The sequence below is a fragment of the Balaenoptera acutorostrata genome, chromosome 11 (genome assembly GCF_949987535.1).
Source record: "Balaenoptera acutorostrata chromosome 11, mBalAcu1.1, whole genome shotgun sequence".
Classification (NCBI taxonomy): domain Eukaryota; kingdom Metazoa; phylum Chordata; class Mammalia; order Artiodactyla; family Balaenopteridae; genus Balaenoptera; species Balaenoptera acutorostrata.
In genome coordinates, this window is record NC_080074.1 from 9,016,847 (window position 1) to 9,041,013 (window position 24,167).

At 48.2% G+C, this 24,167-nt stretch overlaps 1 protein-coding gene across 1 annotated transcript in view; it reads right to left on the reverse strand.

Moving 5' to 3' along the window:
* Nucleotides 1-514: 514 nt before the first annotated feature.
* The window catches only part of GRAP2 (GRB2 related adaptor protein 2), a 60,385-nt gene continuing 36,732 nt past the window's right edge, over nucleotides 515-24,167 (reverse strand). The window contains exons 2-8 of the mRNA XM_007189091.2: nucleotides 18,415-18,506; nucleotides 11,629-11,720; nucleotides 8,492-8,611; nucleotides 4,801-4,969; nucleotides 2,765-2,953; nucleotides 1,281-1,403; nucleotides 515-694 (exon numbers count right to left, since the gene is read on the reverse strand). Coding sequence (XP_007189153.2) covers nucleotides 515-694; nucleotides 1,281-1,403; nucleotides 2,765-2,953; nucleotides 4,801-4,969; nucleotides 8,492-8,611; nucleotides 11,629-11,720; nucleotides 18,415-18,492 — 951 coding nt within the window. The 5' untranslated portion in view covers nucleotides 18,493-18,506. The remainder of the gene's footprint in view (nucleotides 695-1,280; nucleotides 1,404-2,764; nucleotides 2,954-4,800; nucleotides 4,970-8,491; nucleotides 8,612-11,628; nucleotides 11,721-18,414; nucleotides 18,507-24,167) is intronic.

Genomic DNA, 24,167 nt, shown 5'->3' on the forward strand with positions numbered 1-24,167 from the left:
AGCAGCCCCGCGCACCCTCGGAGGGGGCGGGGAGCAGGACATGCAGGGAAACGAGAACATGCCCCGCCAAGTCCAATCCCACCCTGTTTTCCACATCCAACACCAGGTGTGCATCCCGCTTAGCTCCTCTCAGAATTCCCAAGACGAGGAGGGAGCAGTGCCGACTTAAGGACAGGAGGCATTTCCGTATCATTTCCCTGCATCCCACTTCCCAGTGCCCCCACTGCCTTCTGCACACCCGCTGAGGGGAGCAGAAAAATAAGTATGAATATAATTCTCCACCTGAGTTCCTTTCATATCAACTAAGTAACCAACTAACTTGCCAATAAATTACTATTATAAATGTGTGGATACGTAGGCATATATATGTGTGTGCATATGTATATATACACACATATATATATATATATATACACACACATATATATATGTATGTGTAGTTCCAGATTTTCTTCCTTGCTCCGTCACTTGCAGGCAGCTTCAGACAAAAGCTTCCGAGCCCTCCAGAAGGGCCTCATCGGATCACGGGGGCCACGTAGTTGGCAGGGAAGAGGCCCAGCTTGTTGTGCAGGCGGCCGGTCCACCAGGATGGGTTGGAGCTGTCCAGGACCTCAACCACCTCTCCGCAGTGGAACCCCAGCTCATCATCTTCGAGAGCCTCAAAGTCGTACAGCGCCCGGGCCCACCGCACTCGCTGCTGGGGGAAAACACAGAGAGAGGTCCTGCTGAGCTGGGGCCGGCCGAGCTGGTTTCTGAGCCACAGGCACACGGAAGAGGATCTGCTGGCCCTGGCACCAAGACAAAGCTCGCCGTGAGCTGCCTGCCCTGAAGGCTGACGGGTGGCTCTCCAGAGACATTTCAAGCCCCATTGCAACTGAAAGCAGACCCGGATGCCCAGCTCTGAGCGACCGAGATGTAATTCTCCAAGGCTCCAAGAGGATCCTTGAGAACTACCCTCTCTACATCAATAGGTGGTCTTTTTATTTTCTTCAAGTGACAAACAGAACGCAGTGTGCCCAGACTAACAGCCCTCGATGCCAGCGCAACAGATCTCCCTCTGCTCGAATTGCAGTCAGGAAATGTGAGGATCGGGCGAGGCCCGACAGCCAAACTGAGAAGGGCAGGCTGGATCAGCTCTCCGGGGAACTCTTGCCCCACCATCACTCGCTGGGTTCCCACCACCTCTGTGCGCAGTTTGACGTCTCTCGTGGAGGACCAACCGTTTCTCTACTTGACCCCTTGGCCTCCTCCACTGAGCCCAGACAGGGAAGTTCACATACCCCGGCTGCTTGGAGTTGCACGGGGTCTGTGTGTCTCCGGTGCATGAGGGCGGCATTCATTTCGCTGCTGTTGCCTATGCCACAGTGCCCGTCGTTTATGTCCAGGCTGCCTCCACGGCGTTCCTAGAAACAGATGTGACAGAAGAGCCATCACCACATCGCCGGAAGCGTCCCTCACAGGCTCCCCCAGCACCTTGCTCTGATGCCATGGACACAGCCCGTGCTCCAAGGATACTTACTGCTGAGGACAACAAACCCTAGATAATGGAGAGAGGGAAAAGGATGACAAGCAGACCTTAGATTGTGAAGATGATGCCAGATTTCATTCGTTCAACCAAGGAATATTTATCTGGCACCTACCATGTGTCTAGTACTGTCTTGAGGATATGTAGCTGGAAGGAGAAGGCCCCTATCTTCATGGAACATCAGTTTCAAGGGGGAACCATACACTTTTAAGTGAGGAGTGAGCATAGAGAAGAGTGTGTAAGTTGGCCTGGGTGATCAGGGAGCAGATGATGCTTGAACTCCAGCTTAAAGAGGAGTAAAGAGATATGGGAACATATGTATATGTATAACTGATTCACTCTGTCATACAGCAGAAACTAACACACCATTGTAAAGCAATTATACTCCAATAAAGATGTTTAAAAAAAAAAATAAAGAGGAGTAGAACTGACGAAGAAAGGGCATTTCAGGCAGAGGGGACAGCATATAAAAAGCCTCAAAAGCATGAGAGAAAACGCAGTGAAAAATTCTGGTAACTAAAGGGAGTGCAGTGTTGCCAGAATGTATGTTCACGTGGCGCGGTAGCAGGGGATGGGGCTGGGGAGACAGATAGGGGCAGCTCACAAAGGACTTTGTATGCCCTGCTGCGGAATTCAGGGATGATGTTATCTGGCTGTATTGTTACTCTGGGCAAGCCATGTAAAATCCCATCTGGAACAAGGTAGATAAATAAATAAATAAGCAAGGCTCCATTTCTGGTGCTCATGTGTTTTTCTTGTAGATCTTGACAGCCAGATGGGTTAAAGGGCATGAAAAGATTTGGAATTGTGCTGATAGGAAAATGAAACAATTGTTCACTGAGTCCTCAGGGTAAGAGAGAGAGAGAGAGAGAGAGAGAGAGAGAGAGAGAGAGAGAGTGTGTGTGTGTGTGTGTGTGTGTGTGTGTTTTCAAGCAGGGAGCCATTTAATTCACAGAGACTTCTTCGCCAAGAGCAGTTTCCATATTTCTGCCATCTGGGGGTCCAGGATCTTCTATATGGGCCCAGTGAGAGCTGATGGGGCCAGGCCTGGATTGGGACGTTCCTCCCCAGTCCTGGACCCAAAACAGGCCCCCAGCGTTTATTTGCTTTGGTTGTTTCCGGCACTGTGGGGAGTTTTCACACACTAAGTGGCAGTGGGGACAAGGTGACTGAAGCCTGGGGGGGAGAGCAGGTCCTCCTCCCCACCTCGCTGTGCCCCACTTCATTCTTCCCGGATACCTGATGAAAATGCTGCTGCTGCAGGTACCGCTGCTGTGGTGGCAGTGGTGCGGGGGCAAACTGCGAGGGAGGGGGCGGGGGGTGATCCGACAGCTTCCGGTTCATCGAAGGCCGGATTTCTTCTCCCACAGTCCCACTCAGGGGTGGGCCTCCCTGGGACCTCCGGTCCAGGCTGTTGCCCCGCTGACCCTGGGAGAGAACAGAGATGATGCGGATTCACCCTCCTCAAGCATCTCCTGGCCCCGCCCCGCTCTTCTGGCAGCTGTTCCCAGACTTAGCTCGTGACAGCTCCAAGAAACAGCTGATGGGGTGAGGGCCGCTTAAGGAGAATCGATGGTTCAGACCATTACATTTTCAAAGTGGCCGCTGCATGCTCAGATTCTCCCAGTTTGGGGAGTTTGGATCTCTGGTTCACAGACTTTCCACGTGGTACCCAACTAGCCCCTTCCTAGTGGGCTTGTTTTTCTCTGTGTAATCAAGCTTAAATGTTCCATTTTACCGACACAGTGCCACCCCTCCTTATCGCACGTTGCCACACTGCTGGACATCCTATCCTCCAGATAAGCTCTGCTATTGACTTTGCATGATTTTGAACTGTCATTTATAGCCTGGTGATAGAGACCCAAACAGCAACGCTCTTGCAGCACCATGGAAACCAGGCCTGCTGCTGGGCACGTTGGGAAGAAACAAGATCTTTCTCCTGACTGCTACCACAACCTCGTGACTCAGAGACACTTTCTTGTTATTTTTATCTAACAAACAATTACACAGGGCCCTCGGCTTAGTATATGCCAGGCACTGGTCTAAGCACTTTGCAAAATGAACTCATTAAATCCAGTTTAATGCAGTTTTATATTTCCTCTATCACCTCAGCCTGCACATCCTAATAAATGAATACCTCTGTCCATTTCCTGGTTAAAAGAATTTACAAGGTGGGGGGGTTAACCTTTGTTTATCTTTCTGAACTTCTGTGTGCATTTGAGAACACTCTTTCCTCCTTTGACTGTAACTTCTCAGGCTTAAAATCAGCCCATTACTTGCAAGGGATGGTTTTCTTTACTTTCCTGAAGCACATGTTGCTTTGCAAGTCTCAATGCCTTTTCAAATAACCTGTTGCTGGGATTTCAACTCTTCTAGTCAATGCTTGTTCCTGTAATACCCATCTCCTATAACCATGTTATTTACTTTGAAACATATTGTATAGATTGTGTGTGTGTGAATTTACTTATGGAGGCTAGTTAACATTTCCTTAGTGCCGACTGTGGACCAGACCCTGTGGCAAGGGCTGTAATGATGTCTCATTTATCCTCACAACAGCCCAATGAGGGAGGCATTATAGTTTCTCCATTCTATGGATGAGAAAAACCGATACTCAGAAAGTTTTCGTCTCTTGCAATGAAATCAGGTTTTAAAGAAAGCCAGGTCTGTCGGACGCATTTTCTTTAAAACAATACTTCATATCCCAAACTGTTTCAAGAGCAAGAATCCCACCTCCAGTTTTCTCCTCCAATGCCCCCTGCTTCTACCCTCCCCCACCCCCAAATTCGGTCACAAAGCTCTACCTGCTGCATTAGTCCTGGACTCTAGGCTCTAATATCCCCACGTATAGTGCCCTCCCATCTCCCCCCCACCTTCATCCTTGGGCAACTCCTGAGCTAGGCTGAAAACGGTGACATAGTAACATCTGTGAATAACAAAATAAGAGCATCCATAATAAGAGCCCATGTGTACTGAGTGCTTGTGGCGTGATTAGGAATGATGCAAAGGAATGGGGATACATTGTCTTCTCTAAACTTCACACCATCCTATGAGGTGGCTGTCGCTATTATCTCAATTTTAATGGATGAGGAAACTGAGCATTAGAGAACTTTCCAAAGTCACATAGCTGGGAAGTGTTAAGCTAAGATTTAAACTGAGATCTCTGCCTTTCAGAATACGCAGGGACCTGCCCATCAGATGCATGGTCTTGGTGGTTCGTGTTTGACCCGAGGTGCCCAGAATCTCTGGACTGGGGCCGACGGGGACCTGCAGCATACCTGTTCCTCCCGGGTCCTGTCCCTCAGAAAGATCTGCTTCTGTTTGGAGATGGAAGTCGTCCTGTAGTAGTCCACCAGCTTGTTGAGGGATGGAAACTTCTCTGTCCACAGGAAGTAACTACCCTTGTTGTCTTTCATGACTTTGAAGTGCTGAACGTCATCCTCATGCCTAGGGATCAAGGCAAATCCAAACTGTCTATTACTTGGTGACCATGTCCTTGCCTCCAGGGCTGACTGCATCCAGGGATGCTGGAGTTCTGTTTGGGCAGGAAGCAGAGGTATGGGTGGCTGGCCCATCCCTGGGCAGGTGGGCTGGCCCAGGCGAACTCCAGGGGGAGATTTGTGGGAGGGACGGCTTCGGACACAGGCTGAGCTAGAGGGGATTTTTTTTTTTTTTTTTTTAGCATGAGGAGAAGGTAATCTTCCTTCTGACACTGGAACTGACCTTGTATAAGAAAAAAATGTTCCCAGTGCTTCAAACACTACAAGGTCAAGGACTTTTTTTTACAATGTTTATTTGAAACATGGCAACACCTGAGAACCTACCAGGCTAAGGACTCTGCCAAGACTCGGAGGAGAGGAGTTTTTCAAGCCCTCGTTACCTGTCTGTTCACAGAAAATAGTTTGAACCAGCTCCTTTAAGCCCATGAACTACCCTGAGAAATCTGCCACGCTTTGTTCTCTACATAATGGGTATCTCTTGGTCTTGTTTGGCATAAATAAGGTTACAAAGTATTTTGAGCTTTTGGGAAAAAATGTGCTGAGCCTCAAAGAGGTGGAGGGGCCTTGTCAAGGTCACTGTGAGTGAGTGGCACAGCTGAGACAGGGACCCGGGGTCTCTGATTCCAGTCTAATGAGCTGGGCCTGTCACACCATGCACACGTGCTAACTTCTTTTGTTTTTTATTATTATTTTTTTTCATGCTAACTTCTTTTAGATCAGCACCTTTGACACCAGCTGGGCTCACAAGTGATGGAGCATGTTTGTACCGGGGATGGAGAAATTGGATTTTATTCATTGGAAAGAGGGGACCGGGCCTTTACTAATAGCTCCAGCCTTTTTCCATCACCAAGTCATTCTCGTTGGGATGTCAAGTTTTTTTTTTTTGTCAAATGGATACACATTTATGTCTAAAAATAAACTGGCGTTAATGATACAAGTTGCCTGACGCAGAAGAAAGGTCACAAACTTAAAGCATGTTGAAGAGTAAAGATACCTCATTCTTAGGGATGGATTTTGTGGTCCGTGTTCAGAGGGGACAGGAATTCTTTTTTTAAAAATTTACTTATTTTATTTATTTATTTATTTATTTTTGGCTGCGTTGGGTTTTTGTTGCTGAGTGCAGGCTTTCCTCTAGTTGCGGTGAGTGGGGTCTACTCTTTGTTGCGGTGTGTGGGCTTCTCATTGCCGTGGCTTCTCTTGTTGCAGAGCACAGGTTCTAAGCGTGCAGGCTTCAGTAGTTGTGGCACATGGGCTCAGTAGTTGTGGCTCATGGGCTCTACAGCTCAGGATCAGTAGTTGTGGTGCGCAGGCTTAGTTGCTCCGCGGCATGTGGGATTTTCCCGGACCAGGGCTCGAACCTGTGTCCCCTGCATTGGCAGGTGGATTCTTAACCACTGTGCCACCAGGGAAGCCAGGAGACAGGAATTCTGATCTTCCTTCTCATCTTTTGTGTGGGTCTCTGCTCATAGCCAAGTGAACCCATGCAGTGACCTCTGCTTAACTACCTTGGGGGTCGTAGCCAACACTTTGGCAATCATTGCTTGCTCTTCGCCTTTTGGCTGTGGTCACTCACATATGCTTTCTTCAGTGCAACACCACATGGCTCAACTCACAGCCATCACTCCCCACATCGGGGTGAGGAGGAGGAAATATTCTTGTGATATAATTATTCATCCACCACCTCTTAGTCAAAGAACTCAGAATGAGAAACATTAACCCTTTCACTCCCATGTGCTGAGAGGATGGATGTCAGGGCTGTAGTGGGTCATCTGGGTGCTGGAGAGAGAGTGGCTGGACCACTGTCTCGAGTTCTGAGAGGGACAGAGAAAGGGTGTAATTCAGGGCTCCAGACTCTAAAGTCTAGTATTTCAGACCCCTAACAAATGCTAAGTGATAGAACTACAATTAGCTCTTAATTATCTGTGCCCATGACAGAAAGCAGACGTATAAATAAATAAAAATGATTCTGCTTTGGAATATATTATGCTACATTTCTGCAGAAGAGGTAATACTGATTACAGTAATAATCACCATCACGAGAAGCTGCATGGCCTCAACAGCAGGGGAAGACTGTGGCAGACGTCAAGGCTGATCGTTTTTTGTAGAATTCAATTTAATCAAGGAACTAGAAACCCTAATTCCTCACTGAAAAAGCCAGACTCAGCAACATCATGCAAACCAAAGGCACCAAGAAATGCCTTTCAGTTGAACAATTTGCTTGGTCTTGCCTCGAATTGTGGCCCTTAAGAAATAGGTTTGACTTGCAAGATTTATTAATAGAGCAAAATCTCATTAATTAAGACCTAACAAGTTTAGAATTTGTGATACATCAATATTGGCCTGAGCTAAAATTTACCATCACCCAAGATATGAAAAAGAAAGCTTTAGTTAAGGGAAATGAAGAGTTTAAGCCAGCCTGCAAGGGCAATGCTTAGGAGACCAAGCTATTCTTGAGCACGTTGGGGGCACAAATGCACACAAATGGTTGACCCATTATTTTTAAGTCCTTCCTACTTATTCCTTACAGGACACTTTCTTTCTAAATAGTAAAGTGGCCTCCGTTTATTACCCGAGTTTGGATTTATGAACTTAAAGCTGCACGCCTTTCAGATTATATTGCAGAATCCAGACAGCACTTCCGGTCAGGTAACTTGACAGGTTTCACTGTACGGGTTGCCGCGCCTCCCCCTGTACTGCTATCACCATAATTCTTGCACTTTCACATGTGGTCACCAAGTCCGATGTGTGACTTGAGATCCCCAACACGCTGACCACATGCCGTGTGTTCAGACTTGGGGCTTCTGCGTGTGGGGCTGTGTCGTGTTAAACTGAATCACTTCCTCCCGGGGGTGCTTCACTTCCTCCCGGGGGTGCTGCACATTAACGAGCCTTTGCTGTCACGGCCCCCCCACCCCAGGACTCCTGGGCTCTGCTCTGTTCCTGTCAGTTTTGCTGCATTACGGGGCATAGAGGTAGCCTTTCGTTTTGTGCAGCCACTTACAACTACAGATGTGTCCTACGGCGGTGACTTGGGGTTTTGATTTTTCTCTACCCTTCTTCAGACAAGCATCAGTAGTAAAAGAAAAGGTTAAGATCGCAACCCCAAGACGAATGTGGACAATTGGGAATTCTTTTTTCCTTCTCCATTCCCACACCTTCCACAGATACTCATCCAGCACCTACTGGGTACAGGGTGCTGTAAAAGGCACAGAGACAAAGTTGATAAAAATCCTCTCTTTCCAGAAGCACCTGGGCTGGAGTGGGGAGGCAGATGAATGCACATGTAATTTGGGCCACAAACTAAGGAGTTCTGTACGTGTGTTACGGAAAGAAAATGCACAGCATCACAGTTGATAAGATGCCTGGGCCCCTTGTCCGCCATGCTCCTGAGGAATAGGTCATGTTCAAGAGGTCACCTTGCTGCTTTAGTGCTTTAGTAGGTCAGGGAGGAGTCAGGAACAGCCGGTACCTGACGGATATGGAGAAGTCCCCTGGGGAGCTCTGGCTGGCCCGGATGATGAAGCAACCAACCTCCTTGCCCATCAGCAAGCTCTCTGCCTGGTGTCGTGAGAGGCCTTCGTGAAACCATCTATCAGGTGAGATAAAAGCAGAGGATCTTGGTGAGACGCCAGAGTGATGGTAGGGGTGAGGGTAGGGAGGGAAGGAAGTAGGGGAGAGATGACCCAAAGGGAGAGAGGCTGGGGACTGCTCAGCAGAGAGCAGGCAGAGACCAAAGAGGGGCCAGGTGCTTTTGAAACTAAACAAACGCTCCAGCAGTTTGCAGGCGAGGCAAGTGAGTGTTCCCCTTGAGGCACCGCCTGTCCCGTCCCCCCAGGAGAAGTCTCTCTCCTGCTTGGAAATCCTGAATCATGGAAATGTGCCACTGCACCAAATGGGACAGCGTGGGAGTGACTCACTGCGGGGAGCGGCCGCCTGCCGGCAGCTGTAAGAGGGATGTCTCCAGAAAAGAACTGCAGGGACAGGGACCCCTCGGGGCACTGGGGGCAATGGGCAGGGCCTTGGGTGCTGGCTCTGGGCTGAGACCTTGGTGGCCGGGAAAGAGTGTCACAGCCCAGGGCCCCTGGGTGGCGTGGGGCGGGAGCGGCTGTGCTCCGTGCCTGGCAGAGGCTGCAGGGCACCCAGGGAGGCCCGCACGCACACTTGGAAATAAGCGAGGCTGGCAGCAGCCAGAGAGAGGCGTCTACACAGCCAGCTCCTGGGCCCCCTCCAAAAACCAGGCTGGAAAATAATCTTTACCCTGGAAAAGAAGAAACCAAGGAGAAACTGCTCTTTCAGGCTGGCAGCCTTTGGAAGCATTGCTGCAGGGGGTACAGCGTATGTGAAAAAGGCCAAACACTTGCACAGGAGCAAGTCAAACAGTGGCTACAGCCACGGGGCAGGAGGCCAGAAACCTCTCTTAACCATAGCGAAGCGGAACAAGTGTTTGCAATCCCTCAGCGGTCAAAGGGGGGGCGGTGTCCTTTTGCTGCAAGGTGGCTGCTCTAATTGCCACCCCTGGAAAGCCAGTATGTGTGTCCCTTTAAGATGAAGGTCCAACAGGCCACAGCTTTGGATTCCTTTGTGAGCAGTTCCCCATGCTCTTTGGAATGTAGGAACTGAACAGACAGGGGTGGCGGAAGAATGTCCTTCCTCCAGACCCGGGACTGCAGGGGAAGGTTGGTCGGGCTCTGAGGGGCCGGAAGCAGAGGGTTTCTGCCAGTCATCTGCCTGGAGATCCTGCCAGAGTATTTGCCATACAAACCTACAGTGCTGATGAGTGACCACCACAGGAAATGTAAAGGGGAGGGGAAGAGAATGGGACCCCTCCGCAGCAGCCGTCCTCAGAGGAGATATCTCGGAAGAGGCAGCAAACAGTGAGGGGACTGTTTAGAAAATACACGCTTGTCCTCCATCTGGAATTTGATAAGTGACTTCCCTCAAGACTTGCAAAAATGTCCACACACTGCCTATGAAACGAGTGCCAGGTTTTCCTATTACACATCATTCCAGAAGCTATTCATTCATCGCTAACAGCTTTTATTAAACATCTACTGTGTGCTGGGCCTCCTTCTGGGGATATAGCGGGTACAGTGGTGAGCAGCACAGACAAGGACCCTCGTGGAACTTCTTATATTCTAGTGCGGCAGGGAGAGACGCACCATAAACAACAAAGTAATTAGAATATTAAGTGTGTCAGCTGATGTAAGTGCTGGGGAGGAAATGAAGACAGAGGAGAGATGGGGAGGGGGAGTCATTTAAAATATGGTGATGGGGAGGGTCTCACTGGGAGGGTGACATTCTAACTGTAAAGGAGATGGGGGAGGCGAGGAGAAACCGGCAAAGGAGCCGGGGAAGGAGCAGCTAGGGAGGTGGGAAGAGAACCAGGAAGAAGGATGTTCTGGAAGCCAAAGGAAGAAAGTGTTTCCACGGGAGGGAGAGATTCCCCACATCGAATCGTGCTGACGTGATGGCCGACGATCGGCCACTGGGACCAGCAGTTCACGGTGACCTTGAAGTCGTGTGGGTTCCGGGGAGAATGGCAGGAGAGGACTTTAGGATGGCAAATATAACGATTCTTTTGAAGAAGTGGAGTCGTAGCTGGAAGGGGGTTTGGAATCAAGGGTTTTGTTGTTTGGTTTCGCTTTTTGGTTTTTGGTAACATGGGAGAAACTGCGGCATCTTTGTTTGCTGCCGGGAATGATCCAGCAGAGAGGGAGGCAAGTTGATGCGCGAGAGAGGGGAGAACTTCTGCTCGAAGCGCAGACGGTTCTTTCCAAACAGCTGCAGGAAAGGCAGTGTCTGCGCAGTTGCAGGATGTGGGTGGATGCAGCGAGTCAGGTCGGGTGGGGTCGAGGGGCTTTTCTGGGGGCCTCCGCTGTCCTGGAAGCCAGGCCATCTGCCGAGAGCGCGGTGGAAGAGGGGCTGCAGGTGTGCCGTGCTCACCTAGAAGATGACAGGGCAGCCTCAGGGGCCCTCTGGCTGAGGTCAGTGGTCATTCTATTGGTTCAGTGGTCAGTGCTGGTTCCTCACCAGAGTCACCAATACCTAACAAACCTTTGCTCTTCGGCTAGACCCTGATCCTCACACCACGTTAGATTTCTATCTCACACCTGTGGTCAATTCTTGAGACGCGCGAGACCCAATCTCAATTTTTCGTTTCCTCTTTATGGAGGGAATTTCCCTGACCTCTCTCACTGGTGCGAACGTGGTTTCAGGAAGGCCGAGAGCTTCGCCCTCCTGGTTGGGATGGAGGGTGGGTTGGGAGATAAAAGAGAAGACCCCTGAAGGAGCAGCTGTTGAGGTGGAGTGGCAGAGAGCGCCCCCCGCGCCCCCCCCCGGAATTCTTGGAAACCCCATGGTTACAATTATACATGATGTTAGTTTATAAACTTAAAATAGGTGATTCTTGCCCATGGTATAACATTCAAACGAGAATGCTGTGCGATGCAAATCTCCCTCCCAGCCCTGGCCTTCAGCGGCGTGGTTCCTTCTCCAGAGGCAACCATTTTTGACAGCGTCTAGGCTGCATCGGGATAATTTTAGTGGCTGCTGCAGTAAAGGGGAGTGTGTGGGACAGACCCATCTCAGCAGGCTGGAAATACTTACTCAGGAAACTTGATGTCTATAAAATTCTTGGGCACATATCCTTCTTGGCTCCTAAGCTCCGCCTTGAACCACTCCTCTTGGTTACTTAAGATCTACAGAGAGGAGAAGGAAGGACAAAGACACTGTGGGGAGGACGCCAAGAAGCGGGAGAAAGGGGTTGCAGGGCAAAGAAAGCGCTTTGGGATTTAGAGGAAAATAAGCCGAAGAAGCCACACAGCCGCTCGAGTGGGGAGCGGCTGGCTTGTCTTTGGAGTTTGGCTTCCCTTGACCCCAAGCTATTTCTGTCCACGTGGGCCACCCACTCATATGACCCCACCCTGGCGTGACCTCCCAGACTCAGGGCTCAGGGGCTTCCCTGAACCCCTTTTCTCCTTCTGTTTGGGAGATTCATGTCCCAGATCTTAGCACTTTAAGCTCCTTATCTAGGCAGGTAGTTAGTTTCTCCTTCTCTGCCAGGTAACAAGGAACCTTTTATAATTTTAATTTGCTCTTCCTTTTTTACACCAGCAGATTAAACCGTAAACATCAAGTGGGAGCAGCTTTGAAAACAGTAACTCTTGGTGTTCACACTCCATGTTTTCCCAAACAGTTTGGACATAACTCAAGATACCTGGAATGCCTTTGCTCAACTTGCTTTTAGACCCAGATCATAGGCAAAACCAGAAGTTCTGTCTCATTACTGTAGGGTCTTACCTCGACCACGACCTCAAATGTCATCACCTGCCCTGATTACTCATATGACCCTCCAAACGTGGCTCTATGCGGCTTCTGGTTATTTCAGAAAATCTTTTACCATCAAAAGACAAATATTTGCCCCCCTCCCCCCCACCCCCCACTGAGAATGTTTCTAAAATATGTAGCGCAGACTCAACAATAATTCAAAATGAAGATGGCAGAACAAGAAGATGGGAAGAAACTTGGCGACGTCACGGAGCCGCTGAATTAGCCACCCAGGAGCCCTCCTACTTCTGGACTTTGCAGGAGAAATTATAAATCTTCTGTTGTCGTTTAAGCCAATTTTAGTTTCTGTTTCTTGTAGCTGAAAATGTCATGCAATGATAAAGAGGAAAGCAGAAGATGGCTAGGAAAGGTTGCCCAGAGGAGAGGCCATCTGGGTTGCCCAGGCAATGAAAGGAGCTACCCAGGCGAAGTCTGATGGCAAAAGAACTACTTCCGGGGAGTGAGGAAGGAAGGTGCGTTCTGGGGACAAAACACCTCAGTCAGGGGGCAGTTTAGATTGTGACTCCAGGAGTAGAGAGAGGGGAAACCAGGGGCACAGGGCCTTGTAGCCCACGTTGAAAAGTCTGGATTTTTATCTTGAAACGTATGGGGAGCCATGAAAGGATTTTCAGCAGGGAAACAGCACAGTGAGAATCAGAGTTAAGAATGGCATGCTGTATCAGAGCGTGAAGATGGATTGGTAGGTAAAGTCAGGGGAGAAAGTGTAGGAAGACGCGCGTAGCCATCTAGGCAAGAGACGAAGGGGATCTGGCCTGCGAACAGGTGAGGACAGATTTCAGAGGAATCAGGAAGCACAAATGGGCAGGACTTCCTGACTGTTCGCAGAGCCTAGGGAGAAGGGGGATTCTGGGATGGCTCCGGATTTCTGGCTTGGGAGACTGAGTGGGTGGCGATGCCTTTACTAAAATAGAAAATACAGGAGGAGGAGCAGGTCTGAGGGAAAACTCACAGACTTCAGATCGCCTTTAGGGGAATCAAGTTGCCCCGGGACGCTCTGAGAAGGAAGGCTTAGCGAGCGTTGGAGATGTGTGTCGGGCTCAGCGGAGAAGTGGGGGCTGGAGCTAGATTTCGGAGTCGAGTCATCCAAAAGTGGGTGGACTTGAAGCCTCTGGTTTCTCCCTCCCAGAGATGGGAAGAGAGCTGAAGAGAGCTAAGTAATTGAGAAGCAGGGTTGACCTATTTCTAATATCACTCCTGAGTTTTGGATGAGAAGGCCTGGGATCTAGCTTGGTCCTGTCACTAGCTCTCTGACCTCAGGCGAGTCAATTACCATCTGCAAAATGGGGGCAATAAAAACTGGCCGGCACCTCACGGAGCTGATGCAAGGATCAAATGTGCCCTGGTACCTGGATGTCCTTCAGAGAGGCTGTGTTTTTAAATATAATTCTGTGAAATGTGATATTCTTATGAGGGAGAACTCCAGCTCTGAAGGACACGGAAGGGTTTATAAGTTCTTTAAAGTGTTATATTTGTATGTTTTGAATGTAATCATGTGTTCTGAAGAAATAAAAGTGTGTCCCATGTTTGAGTTCTAGAATTGCTGAGAAAAGAAAACTCTATAGTTTCTGACATCAAATATGACTGTCGGCATCACTAAGGGCGTGTGGGTACGTGTGTGGTGAGGGGCCTGTGGGGAAGGTGGGAAATCTAGGTCCAAGGAAGAACCAGGGAGCTCAGCAGCAGGGCCTGCCTTCACATAAGGAACACGGGGGCATTTCACTCTGCGCCATCTCCCCCAAGTTTAAAGACTTAGGAATTCCCTTCTCCCGTCGCATGGGAAGGCGATGTGCGGCTTGGGTAGCAGCTGTCAAATACCGGGGTGAGCAGGGATGAGGTAAAAGAGGCCATTTGGAAATCGATCCTGCACGGTAAAAACCACACTTCGCACTTAGCTCTCTGACCCCAAACCGGCTGTAATTTTAGTAATCGTGGCTCATACCCATCTACCCCCTCTAGCAACCAAAGATTGTCCCACGATGCCAGCCATTTTCCCCACCACCTGGTGCTCGGTCAGCCTGAGATCGTGTTCCCAGAGAGGCGCATTTATAGGCTTTCTGTGGTGTATAGAAGGCAAGGTTTTAAAAAGATCTCATTTTCTGCAAAGAAGAGTCTTTGGGGGGAGGTGGTTTCCTCCTGCCGTTGTTGGCTCAGGGCCCATACTTCCTCTTCCTCTCATCTCTCCATCTCCTCCGTCCCCCTATCTCTTTGCCCCATCGTGCAAAGCTGGGCAAGTTCAGCCTAAACGCATGAGGTTTTACCCTTAGCTTTGCTGTGACTTAATTCTTACAATGTTGCCTACCGGAATCATTTTCTGGGTTACATGGCCTGAGAATAAGTTAGACGTGGGAAGAAGACAAAATGTACGGTTGGGTGAATTTTAAAATTGGATGAAATTTTAGCTGTTAGAGGCATAGCAGAAATGTGAAGTGCTGAAGAAGTTAATTACGTAGGTCTAACTCTGGGGGCTTTTCGGTTGCTGTTTTAGTAGGAAGAAACGGGGTCGTGTTAGACGTATTACAGAAGCAGATAGAGATGGCCTGGGTCTAGAGACATTTTGTAATAATGACCGGCAGATTCGAGTGGGAAGTGTAAGTTGCGAGCTGTGTGCAGCTGCGGGTCCAGAGGGGCTGATACGAACACGAAACATCCAACCCCTGACTTTTGGAATGTGTCTCTCACAGGAGAAACGGGATCGAGTCATTTGGCCAGAGTTCTGTGTCCAGCGTCTTGTTCACCATTCTGGGATCAGCATCTAGTGAGCGCCTGCTGGCTGTTTGTACTTAGGTGCCAGGGATACAGAGATGAACAAGCTGGGGCCTGCGCCCCGGGGAACTCAAAGTCTGCGGGGGGCGGTTGATGGTGAGCGAGACATTTTGTGTACCTTTTAATGAAAACGTCTGTTTAGTCTTTTAGCACTAAAGGCCAAACACGAGAGAACATTCCATGAGTGAATTGCCAGGGCAGTTAAGAGCTAGCCTTGAAAACAATTTCCCCCCCAAAAAAAAGAAAAGAAAAGAAAACAATTTCCAGGACCCTGGGGCTTGTTACCCATCTCTGGAGGAGAGGGTTGTACGTGGAGACCTACAGGCAGGCCCACCGACCACCATGATACAGACCTTCTGTGAGGCTCAGCCGACAAGCCCCCTCCCCTTTCTTCTTTACCCCTGTGGCCGCAATGGATAGAATTTGAAAAGAAGGAGGGGTCTGGCTTTCTGATGGAATTCTAAATGAGTGTGCAAAAACGCAGTTAACAATTCAAGAAATATGTACTGAGCCCCTATGTGGGGCCGTGACTTGTGTTAGGTGCTGGGAATATACAAAGATGAACCCGGCAAAGTTCTGCTCTGCTCTCACACCAGCGGAGGGATCACCCATTCGTTCATTCATTGAATGTTCATCACCTTTCTGTTGTTCTGGACACTGAGGCAGGCCCGGCCCCAGCCCGCGCAGAGCTCTGGGGAGTGGAACAGCCACAATGTGCGTGGACAGTCAGGATGGCACGGGGTAAGGGCAGCAGTAGAGGTGGGTGCTCAGGGTGCAGAGAGCTGAAGCTCGGCCTGCTTGTAAATAACTGTCCTGTGAGGCCAGGGTGTGAGTGCCTTGAACAGTGTGTGTGAAATGCTGTGGGGGAGCTGAAGAGGGAGTATTTGTTCTACCGGGGTGGTCAGGAGCAGGGAGGATTAGTGAGGGTTCCCCGGTAGAGGTGGTCAAATATGTGTGTGTGAGAGAAGGGCATTCAGAATACGGGGAGAGCCTGAAAAAGGAGAGTTTGTATATTGCAGCATGACCTGGGGCATTTCATACGCAAAGATGTGTGTGTGTGTGTCGCATGTGTGTATGTATGTATATGTATATGTATGTGTACATGTTCTTGCACGCGAGCATGATGAGGTTGGGCAGTAGGCTGGGGCCAGATGGCTTAGATTTCCATCACCTGGTCATGGGGAACCACTGAACGCTTCTGAGTAAGGAAGTAATATGATCTGATTTATCCTCTGGAAAGATCCTTCTGGGACTGGTACGTAGAATGAAGGAGGAAGAGACGGGAGGCAATGAGGCCAGTCAAGGGAACATAGCAATAGTCTGAACAGTCAGAGGCAGCAGGAATTGAGCGATATTGACAATACGGTGATCATTTATTGAGCATCCGATTTGGGCTGGGACCATTACCCCTAATCCTTTCTATACCTCTGCAAGATAGGCATGGCCTCCACTTATAGATGAAGACACTGAAGCTCAGAGGGGGCATGTGACTGACCCAAGGCCACACAGCTAATGGGCTGGGACTCAGACTCAGATTTATCTGGCTCCAAAGTCCATGCTCCTTTTTATTGCACCAGACTCTTCTCCAGTGAAGAAGGGATTGCTTGGGAGATATGATAAAAGAAAAATATTCAGAGCAGAGTACAGTGTTTAGGTGTGGGACAGAGCTTCATTCAGATACAGGAGAGGGGCAGTTAGCAGTGTCTAATCCTACAGGCGTTTACTAGGGTCCTTACATTCCACATTGAGGAGATCACCAGTGGACTTTAAGGGAGTGTTGGGGATAAAAGACAGATTCCAGAGGGTTCCAGTGGCGTGAACAGGAAGTGAGGGAGTGGAGGCACCCAGCATAGAGAATTCTTCCCAGTGCTGGCAGTGAGGAGAGGAAAGAAATTAGGAGCTGAACAGAGAAGCAGAGTTGAGGAAAGTTGTTTTTTTTTTTTTTTTTTCCTTTTTCCTTTTCTGGGGAATAGGGAAAATTTAAGCCAGATAGTAGGTTCTGTTTGAAATGGGAGATGAGGGATGGGACTTGCCCCCAACCCCCCAGGGAGGTTCTCTTTTGGGTGAAAACACTGGAGAATGGTAGATAATCACATGGTCACAATACCCCACAAGGAAGGGAGGGACTGCTCACCTTGTCACAGACCCCTCTGTGACCTTGGTGAGACCCCAAGGAAGTGGAGGTCTCTTTTTCCTGGGTCAGCAGCCCAAGCAATATTTTGACCTTGAGAAGTTCCAGCATTGAAGGCATACTCTTGGCAGCCACATTACCAGACCTCTCAAGATGAGAGCAGTCAGAGGGATAAACATTGGGGGGTTAAAATTCCAGACCATGTCATTCCACCTGGGCTGTGCTCCACAGACACTTTCCGAGTCACCCTCTCACGTATGATAGGGTTCTTTCCATAGCGAGCATTTATCTTCGTGGAGAGACAATGGTGGTCTCAGTGCCACTGGGCAGTCTCAGGAGGCCCATATGGGTTGCTGAGGACAGGGGATCAGGGTATCTGAGGTGCTCTGAGGCCAGGAAGGGGGGCATAGGTGCCAGAGACTCCCCAGTGGCCTCTTGAAGGCCTCCTATGCTATTTTGCACAAAACAGGGGCTAAGATGCAGAGTGCATAAGCATGGTGCATGAAATGTGGGAGAAGTCCAAGGCCTCTTCAGCTCAGCAAGTGGCCACTACAACTCAAGTGGGGGCAGAAAAGTTGTAAGGAGCCCCTGAGTGGTTGGGTGTGCGTGGCCTTTGTTGACTCGCATCTCCTCCAGCTGACTTTCCAGGTGTCCCCATCCACACCTTCCTTCTGTAAGTTCCAACCGTGCTGAAACTCGCAATGCTGACCTAATTCTGCCTGGGTTTGCCCATCTCTGAGCTTTAGCCAAAAGCCCGTCTCACCTGCATTGTGTTCCCTGACAATTGATGTTGCCACCCATTCCTACAACTCCATCTTTCAAGGTGGGATCACTTGTCCCCTCACCTGTGCTCCTGAGCCCTCAGATAAGGACATCTATGACAGCCCTTTGGATGGATTTGTTTCCCCCTCCAGACCACGAGCATCTCAGGACAAGGATGGTGGCTTATGCCAATCGGATTTCCATCACCCGGCCTGGTAGCTGGTGCACAGGTGCTCAGAAGGAACCCTTTTGAATGAGGCAAACTTCACATTTTGAAAGGAACTGTGTGTATTTCTTGAGAAACAAAGGATGGATTGTTAGATTAACTCAGTGGCTAAACCAGAGTAACCTAAACTCTCCCCGGCTCTCCTGGGTCCCGCATCACCTACCTTCAGAACATCTCCAGCGTGAAAGCTCAGTTCATCCTCTCCCGAGGCCATGAAATCAAACTTGGCAATGGCTTCCATGTTGTAACGTGAAGCTGGAAGGGAAATAATGTGGTCATTGTGTCTTTCTGCCAGGAGGAGGGCAGTCTTAGCAGTTGGTGGAGAGGGTTCAAGGTCTCCAGGCCAGAGAGGGAGGCGTAGGCACACAGTGAGGGCTTTTGTTTTCAGAAAGAGCTGCACGAGCTGCTAGGATCCACTTCCCTGCATCATTCTCTGAATCCCCAGATGCCAGGAGCAGGAAATGAAGGCCAGCAACCGCCTTTCCCCTTCTCCTTTCATCCCCATTTGCTGTCCTGGCCTGTAAGCGTTTCCGGGGCACCTCTGTTTCCGGTTGATAAGGACAGAAGACTTGCTATCATCTCTAACTTGAGGCCTGGGGGGCTGGAAAGACTGTTCTGTAAACACTGTCCCGAGGCCGTCCCTCGACAGCTATATTTAGCCAGGCGGTGTTAATTAGACAGATGCCATTTTCTCTTTTACATCTGAATCATTTAAGAGAATTAGACAGCATTGGTCAGTGGGGAACTTAGCGGCCTTCTACATGGTTTGAGAGTGGAAAGCATTCTGGTTTTAGAATTGGGAGACTCAATGAGTCAGATTCCTTATTTTATTATTATTGTGTAAGCCAAGTACATTTTGGAAACTTGCATTTTAATACCTCTGAATTGAGTTAAAATATTGGCTCCTCCTAGTAATACATGAGACCTGTGTAAAGATAAATAAGTCAGCCCACAAATGAAATACGGTTGGGTTTTTTTAGGAGGCAGTGGGGTTGTAATAGAAAGAGAGCAGAGTCCTGGTTGTGTCGGTGAACAGCTGTGTGATCTGTGCAAGTACTAAACCTCTTGGAGCCTCAGTTTCCTCGTTCGTAAAATGGGAATCATAATGTTCAACGAATAAGGATGTAAGATGAAATTAAAGAATAGATGCAAAATGTTATACAAGATAAAGTTGAGTAGCATAGCATTTATGTTTTAGAATAACTTTATGGAATGAATTTAGCCTCAGCAAAGGCAGCCTAGCCAAAAGCCGCAAAAATTTTCTTCTGGTTTCTCCCACCTCCTCTAAACTTTTCTCATTGAAATTTGAGGCTTGTGCTTCCCTGGTGGCGCAGTGGTTGAGAATCTGCCTGCCAATGCAGGGGACACGGGTTCGAGTCCTGGTCGGGGAAGATCCCACATGCTGCGGAGCAACTGGGCCCGTGAGCCACAACTACTGAGCCTGCGCGTCTGGAGCCTGTGCCCCGCAACAAGAGAGGCCGCGACAGTGAGAGGGCCGTGCACCGCGATGAAGAGTGGCCCCCGCTCACCGCAACTAGAGAAGGCCCTCACACAGAAACGAAGACCCAACACAGCCAAAAATAAATTAAAAAAAAAAAAAAAAAAGAATGCATTGTTTTTAAAAAAAAAAAAAGAAAGAAAGAAATTTGAGGCTTATTCTCCATGACGCTCAAGTTCTTTGGTTCTCTGCTAACGGTCAAGGACACTGTCTTGAGAGCTATTGCTTGGCATTTATGTTTTGCAAAATTTGCTTAAGTCTGAAACCCTGTAGGTTAGAAACCCTCAAACCTAACTGACTTTCAGCGACCAGGAAACTGGGACCACAATTATCCTCTCAGTGGGAATTTCTGCGCAAGTGACAAGATTTAGGTAAATAAGGAAGGTGGCTGCCCGTGGGAGGGGATGGCACCCGGAGATCAGGGGCTTAAAGCAGACTGCAACCCTGGTGATAGCAAGGGGCGCCTTCCTCTGATTCTCCACATTTGCTTGGTCTTCCAAAGGCAATTTATAGAGATGAGTATTACCAATCCCAAAGATAGATATTAAGCAAAAAATATTTCAGGATCCAAAGGAAAATGTCATAGCTCACCGTCTGAGCTTTATCACCAGCCAAAACTTATTTCCAAACCCAAAATATATATACTTTTTGTGCACTTTCTTCAAGATCTGTCTGTCTAAGGCAAATTAAAATGTTTGTGACCTAGGATGACCCACTCAACAGGAAGAAGTATTCTGTCCTCCTGAGTGAAAGCTAAATGCCTTTGCTGATTTGATTCACCCCATTACTTTAACATGCAAAGCTTTCCCTAATTAAGGCCTTGCCTCTGGTGTGCAGGAAGATGGGCTTCTGTGGGTCACCCACATGGTATCAGCAGCAGACACTGGTCACATCAAGAGATCAAGTGTCAGGTGAATAGTCCTAAAAACCAAGATCCCATTTCTATGCAAATTTACCTTAATAAGCAGGACGGAGACAAGGGGAGGGCAAATGCTAAACATATTAGAAAGTCACATACATTAGAGATGAAAAAAAATATCCGACGCATGCTCTAGATATGACCTTGAGCTTGGGGAGATCTTTCCTACATTACATGTAACTCAGATCAGGCCTGGGTGCTCGGTCCAGGCTGGCTGTAAGTCATTCAGTGAGAAGGCTGAGGCAGAAGTAAAATTGCTTCTGAATGGTGGCACTTTTCTCTGCCTTCCCCCAGGAGGCAGGTGGTGTGGCAAAGCCAACAACAGAGGCACGTCACAGAGCTCCCCAGCTTGTAATATTAATCCTGGCTCAGAAAACCCAATTAAACAGGCCCACTCTTCATGAAATCACTTTGAAAAAATCTGTTTGCGTCCCATTTCCATTTGTGAAATGAAATCTGTTCAGATGTTGTTTGGTGGGAGGGAGATGCTCAGGGTGGAGTGGGGGATGCTCTGTTTTCATTCAAATCACCGGGCTCTGCAAGTTCTTCCCTTGAATTTACCATTCTCTGCTTCCCTAATAGCGGAGAATGGTAAATGTGCCAGCCCCAGGGGTTGGTCTTCTGTTTGATCATAAAAATGCGTGGAAAGTTATATCCGATTCCTTTATATCCATTAGTTTTAATTTTGAAAAGTTAAAAATTACCACCAGGGAAAAAAGAAAACGGAAGTAACATAGTTTATTCAGTATTTATCCATTTCGTTTGGTAATCTGTACCTACCACCACTGCATACTGCATCTGGAAAAGAAAACAAATAAATGATGGAGATAAAACATGGTAGCAACAATTCCAAGAGAGAAAAGAGTGGGGAGAGAGAGAGAGAGAAAGGGCAGCAGTCTCAAGAACTCAAGAATGTGGTGGAGACTTCTTGCTGCTGTTTGCAGTTATGCCGCTGCTGACCTCAGGGGAAGATGAAGACAGACACCTCTTCAGAGAGCCTCACAGATGGGTTAAATGCGTTTTCCCTTCCAGTGATCAGCTTTAGAAATGGCTGCAATGCTACCTGCCATAGAGCGTGAATGAGAAGTGACAGCATCCAGGTGCCAGGCCCCTGCCAGCAGCCTCCCCCCCTCATCCCAGCCTCAGTGATGGGGCCATTTGTTCAGGAATCCCGCCTCTGAACCGTGCAGGGCTCCTGCCTCTTGATGCTGGCTCTGCTTCCCACCAGCCCTCTGCGTCTCTCTCACTCTCCTGTTTTACAAATTGCACGGAATACCCATTAGCATCCCTGAGACACAGATCACCACTGGACAACACCACACAGGACATCCTCAGCACGATTTTCTCTGCCCTGGCTTTTCCATTTAGGCTTCTTGTACCACCAAAAAACCTGAAAAATAGTCAGGCTATATACCAGGAATGCTTATCTACTTCTAAAATATAAGTCACCATGGAGGATGAAAATAAAAGCTAGGAGACAGCTCTTTAAAAGAGCCTCCATTTGAAAGCCAGAGTCAGGGGATATGTTCAGAAGAAACGCATAGTTAACAACAAAATGGTACCAGGCAAGCAACTTCTTGAACGATTTCAGTTCCTCCTAATTTGGCTATGAATAGTGAAGGTTTCCGTTTTACTCGGCTCTGAAAAAGAGCGATTGCATAACAGCACGGAGCTGTTCCGAAGATTCCAGCTCAGGACCCAGGGGAAGAAGGAGCCAGGTCCTAAACTGAATCGCGACAACACTTCCTGTTTTGCTGGGGAGAGCCCTAATTTGAATATTATATGACTTGCCCCAGTTTCTGTTGTCATGTGGTTAAGATTATGTCTCAAAAAAAGAAGAGAAACATTGCTCTTGATAAATATTTCTTATAGCCTATTTATCAGAACATGAGCAACATAATTTGTATTGATTTATGGATTGATAGAATAGTGAGGAGTTTACATTTCAGGACTTTGGCTGCACTGACCAAGAGAAGCTTAGCTAAAAATGTAAAATTATACCAGTTCTCTAGGTTCACACAATGCTCATGCTTGGAATCCACACCCTTTCATCTGCCGGGCAAAGCCCCTCTTGGAGACGGTGGGGAAGGCAGTGCCTCCTCCTCCTCTGAATTGACAAGGTCAGCTCAGTGACTTTTCAGAAGTGGGAAACCTCTCAGTGCCAGGAAAAAATGATGATAGCTAAACCTCACTGTACACAATAGATCTGTTCTTGGAGAGTTATTAGGAAGAGAGTATTTGCAAATAGAATCATATTAGCATGCATTATGGAGGCTCATTCTACAAAGGAACCCCGTGGTGAATCCCTTTACAAAATGGAAAGGAAAATCTGTTATGCAGATAGCTATCTTTTAATTGATCTGTTTGGAAGGCTGGGTTTTCCTGCACTGAGTCTTAAAACGGAGCGCGCCTGTGTATCCCTTCTACCACCTCACACCGTGGGTTAAATATTAGTTCCCCCTTCCTTAACCCCCAAATGCTTTCTAAAAACCTCTTCTACTGATATATAACATCACACCTCGGAATATAGGGTAGGAGTCCTCAAACCTTTTCTGTAAAGGGCCAGAGAGAAAGGGTTTTCGGCTCTGCGAGCTGTACAGTCTCTGCCATGACCACGCATCCGTGCCGTTTTCCAGAAGCCAGCCTGAGAGAACAGTAAACGAACAGGCAGAGCTGGGTTCTGATACAATTTTATTTATGCTCGCTGAAACTTGAATTTCATATAATTTTTACATGCCACAAGATATTATTATTCTGATTTTTCCCCACCATTCAAAAAAAGTAATAACCATCTTAGCTTGTGGCCAAAAATATGTATGAGTCAAATTTGACCTACTGGCCGTAGTTTACGGACTCCTGGTATAGACGTTTTTATCAATATCCTATCTATCTCCCCTGATAGTCTGTAAACTTCTTGGGGTCTTAGGAGTAGCTGGACCTGGATTGGAACCTCAGATGTGGCATTTACTTCCCAAGTATCACGTTTTTTCATCCCTAACCCGGGAGTAGCCACCCTTACTTCATGGGGGTCCTGTGTGTAAATGTGTAGAAAGACCCTGGCGCACAGTAGGCATCCAATAAATGGTAGTAACAATCGTTATTTCTTCTTGGATGCCCTACGATACCTCACCAGTGCTTAGGCACCTAGCAAATGCTTGTTGAGTGACTGGAAACATGATAAACGGCCTGCCGTCAGAGTTACAACTGTCATTGATTTCCTCAGGGAAGGGGCAGCAGACCGGAGGACCCGTTTACAAGGATGGATTAATTTCCCATTCAAAGGTGCCCTGACTTCTGGGCAAACTCAGCCAGAGATAATGAAGCATGCACCCACGCTAAAGGTCTGATTTATTTAATCCAATAGAGGGCAATGGTGCGCCCTAAACAGTGGATTCCACCTCATAACTTTTCTATGCATCTCGAGTCCCCGCAACCTCTCTCCAGACAGTTTGGCGACTGTCTTCTTTCTCTCCGGTGCGTTTTAAGGCATATAAACTTT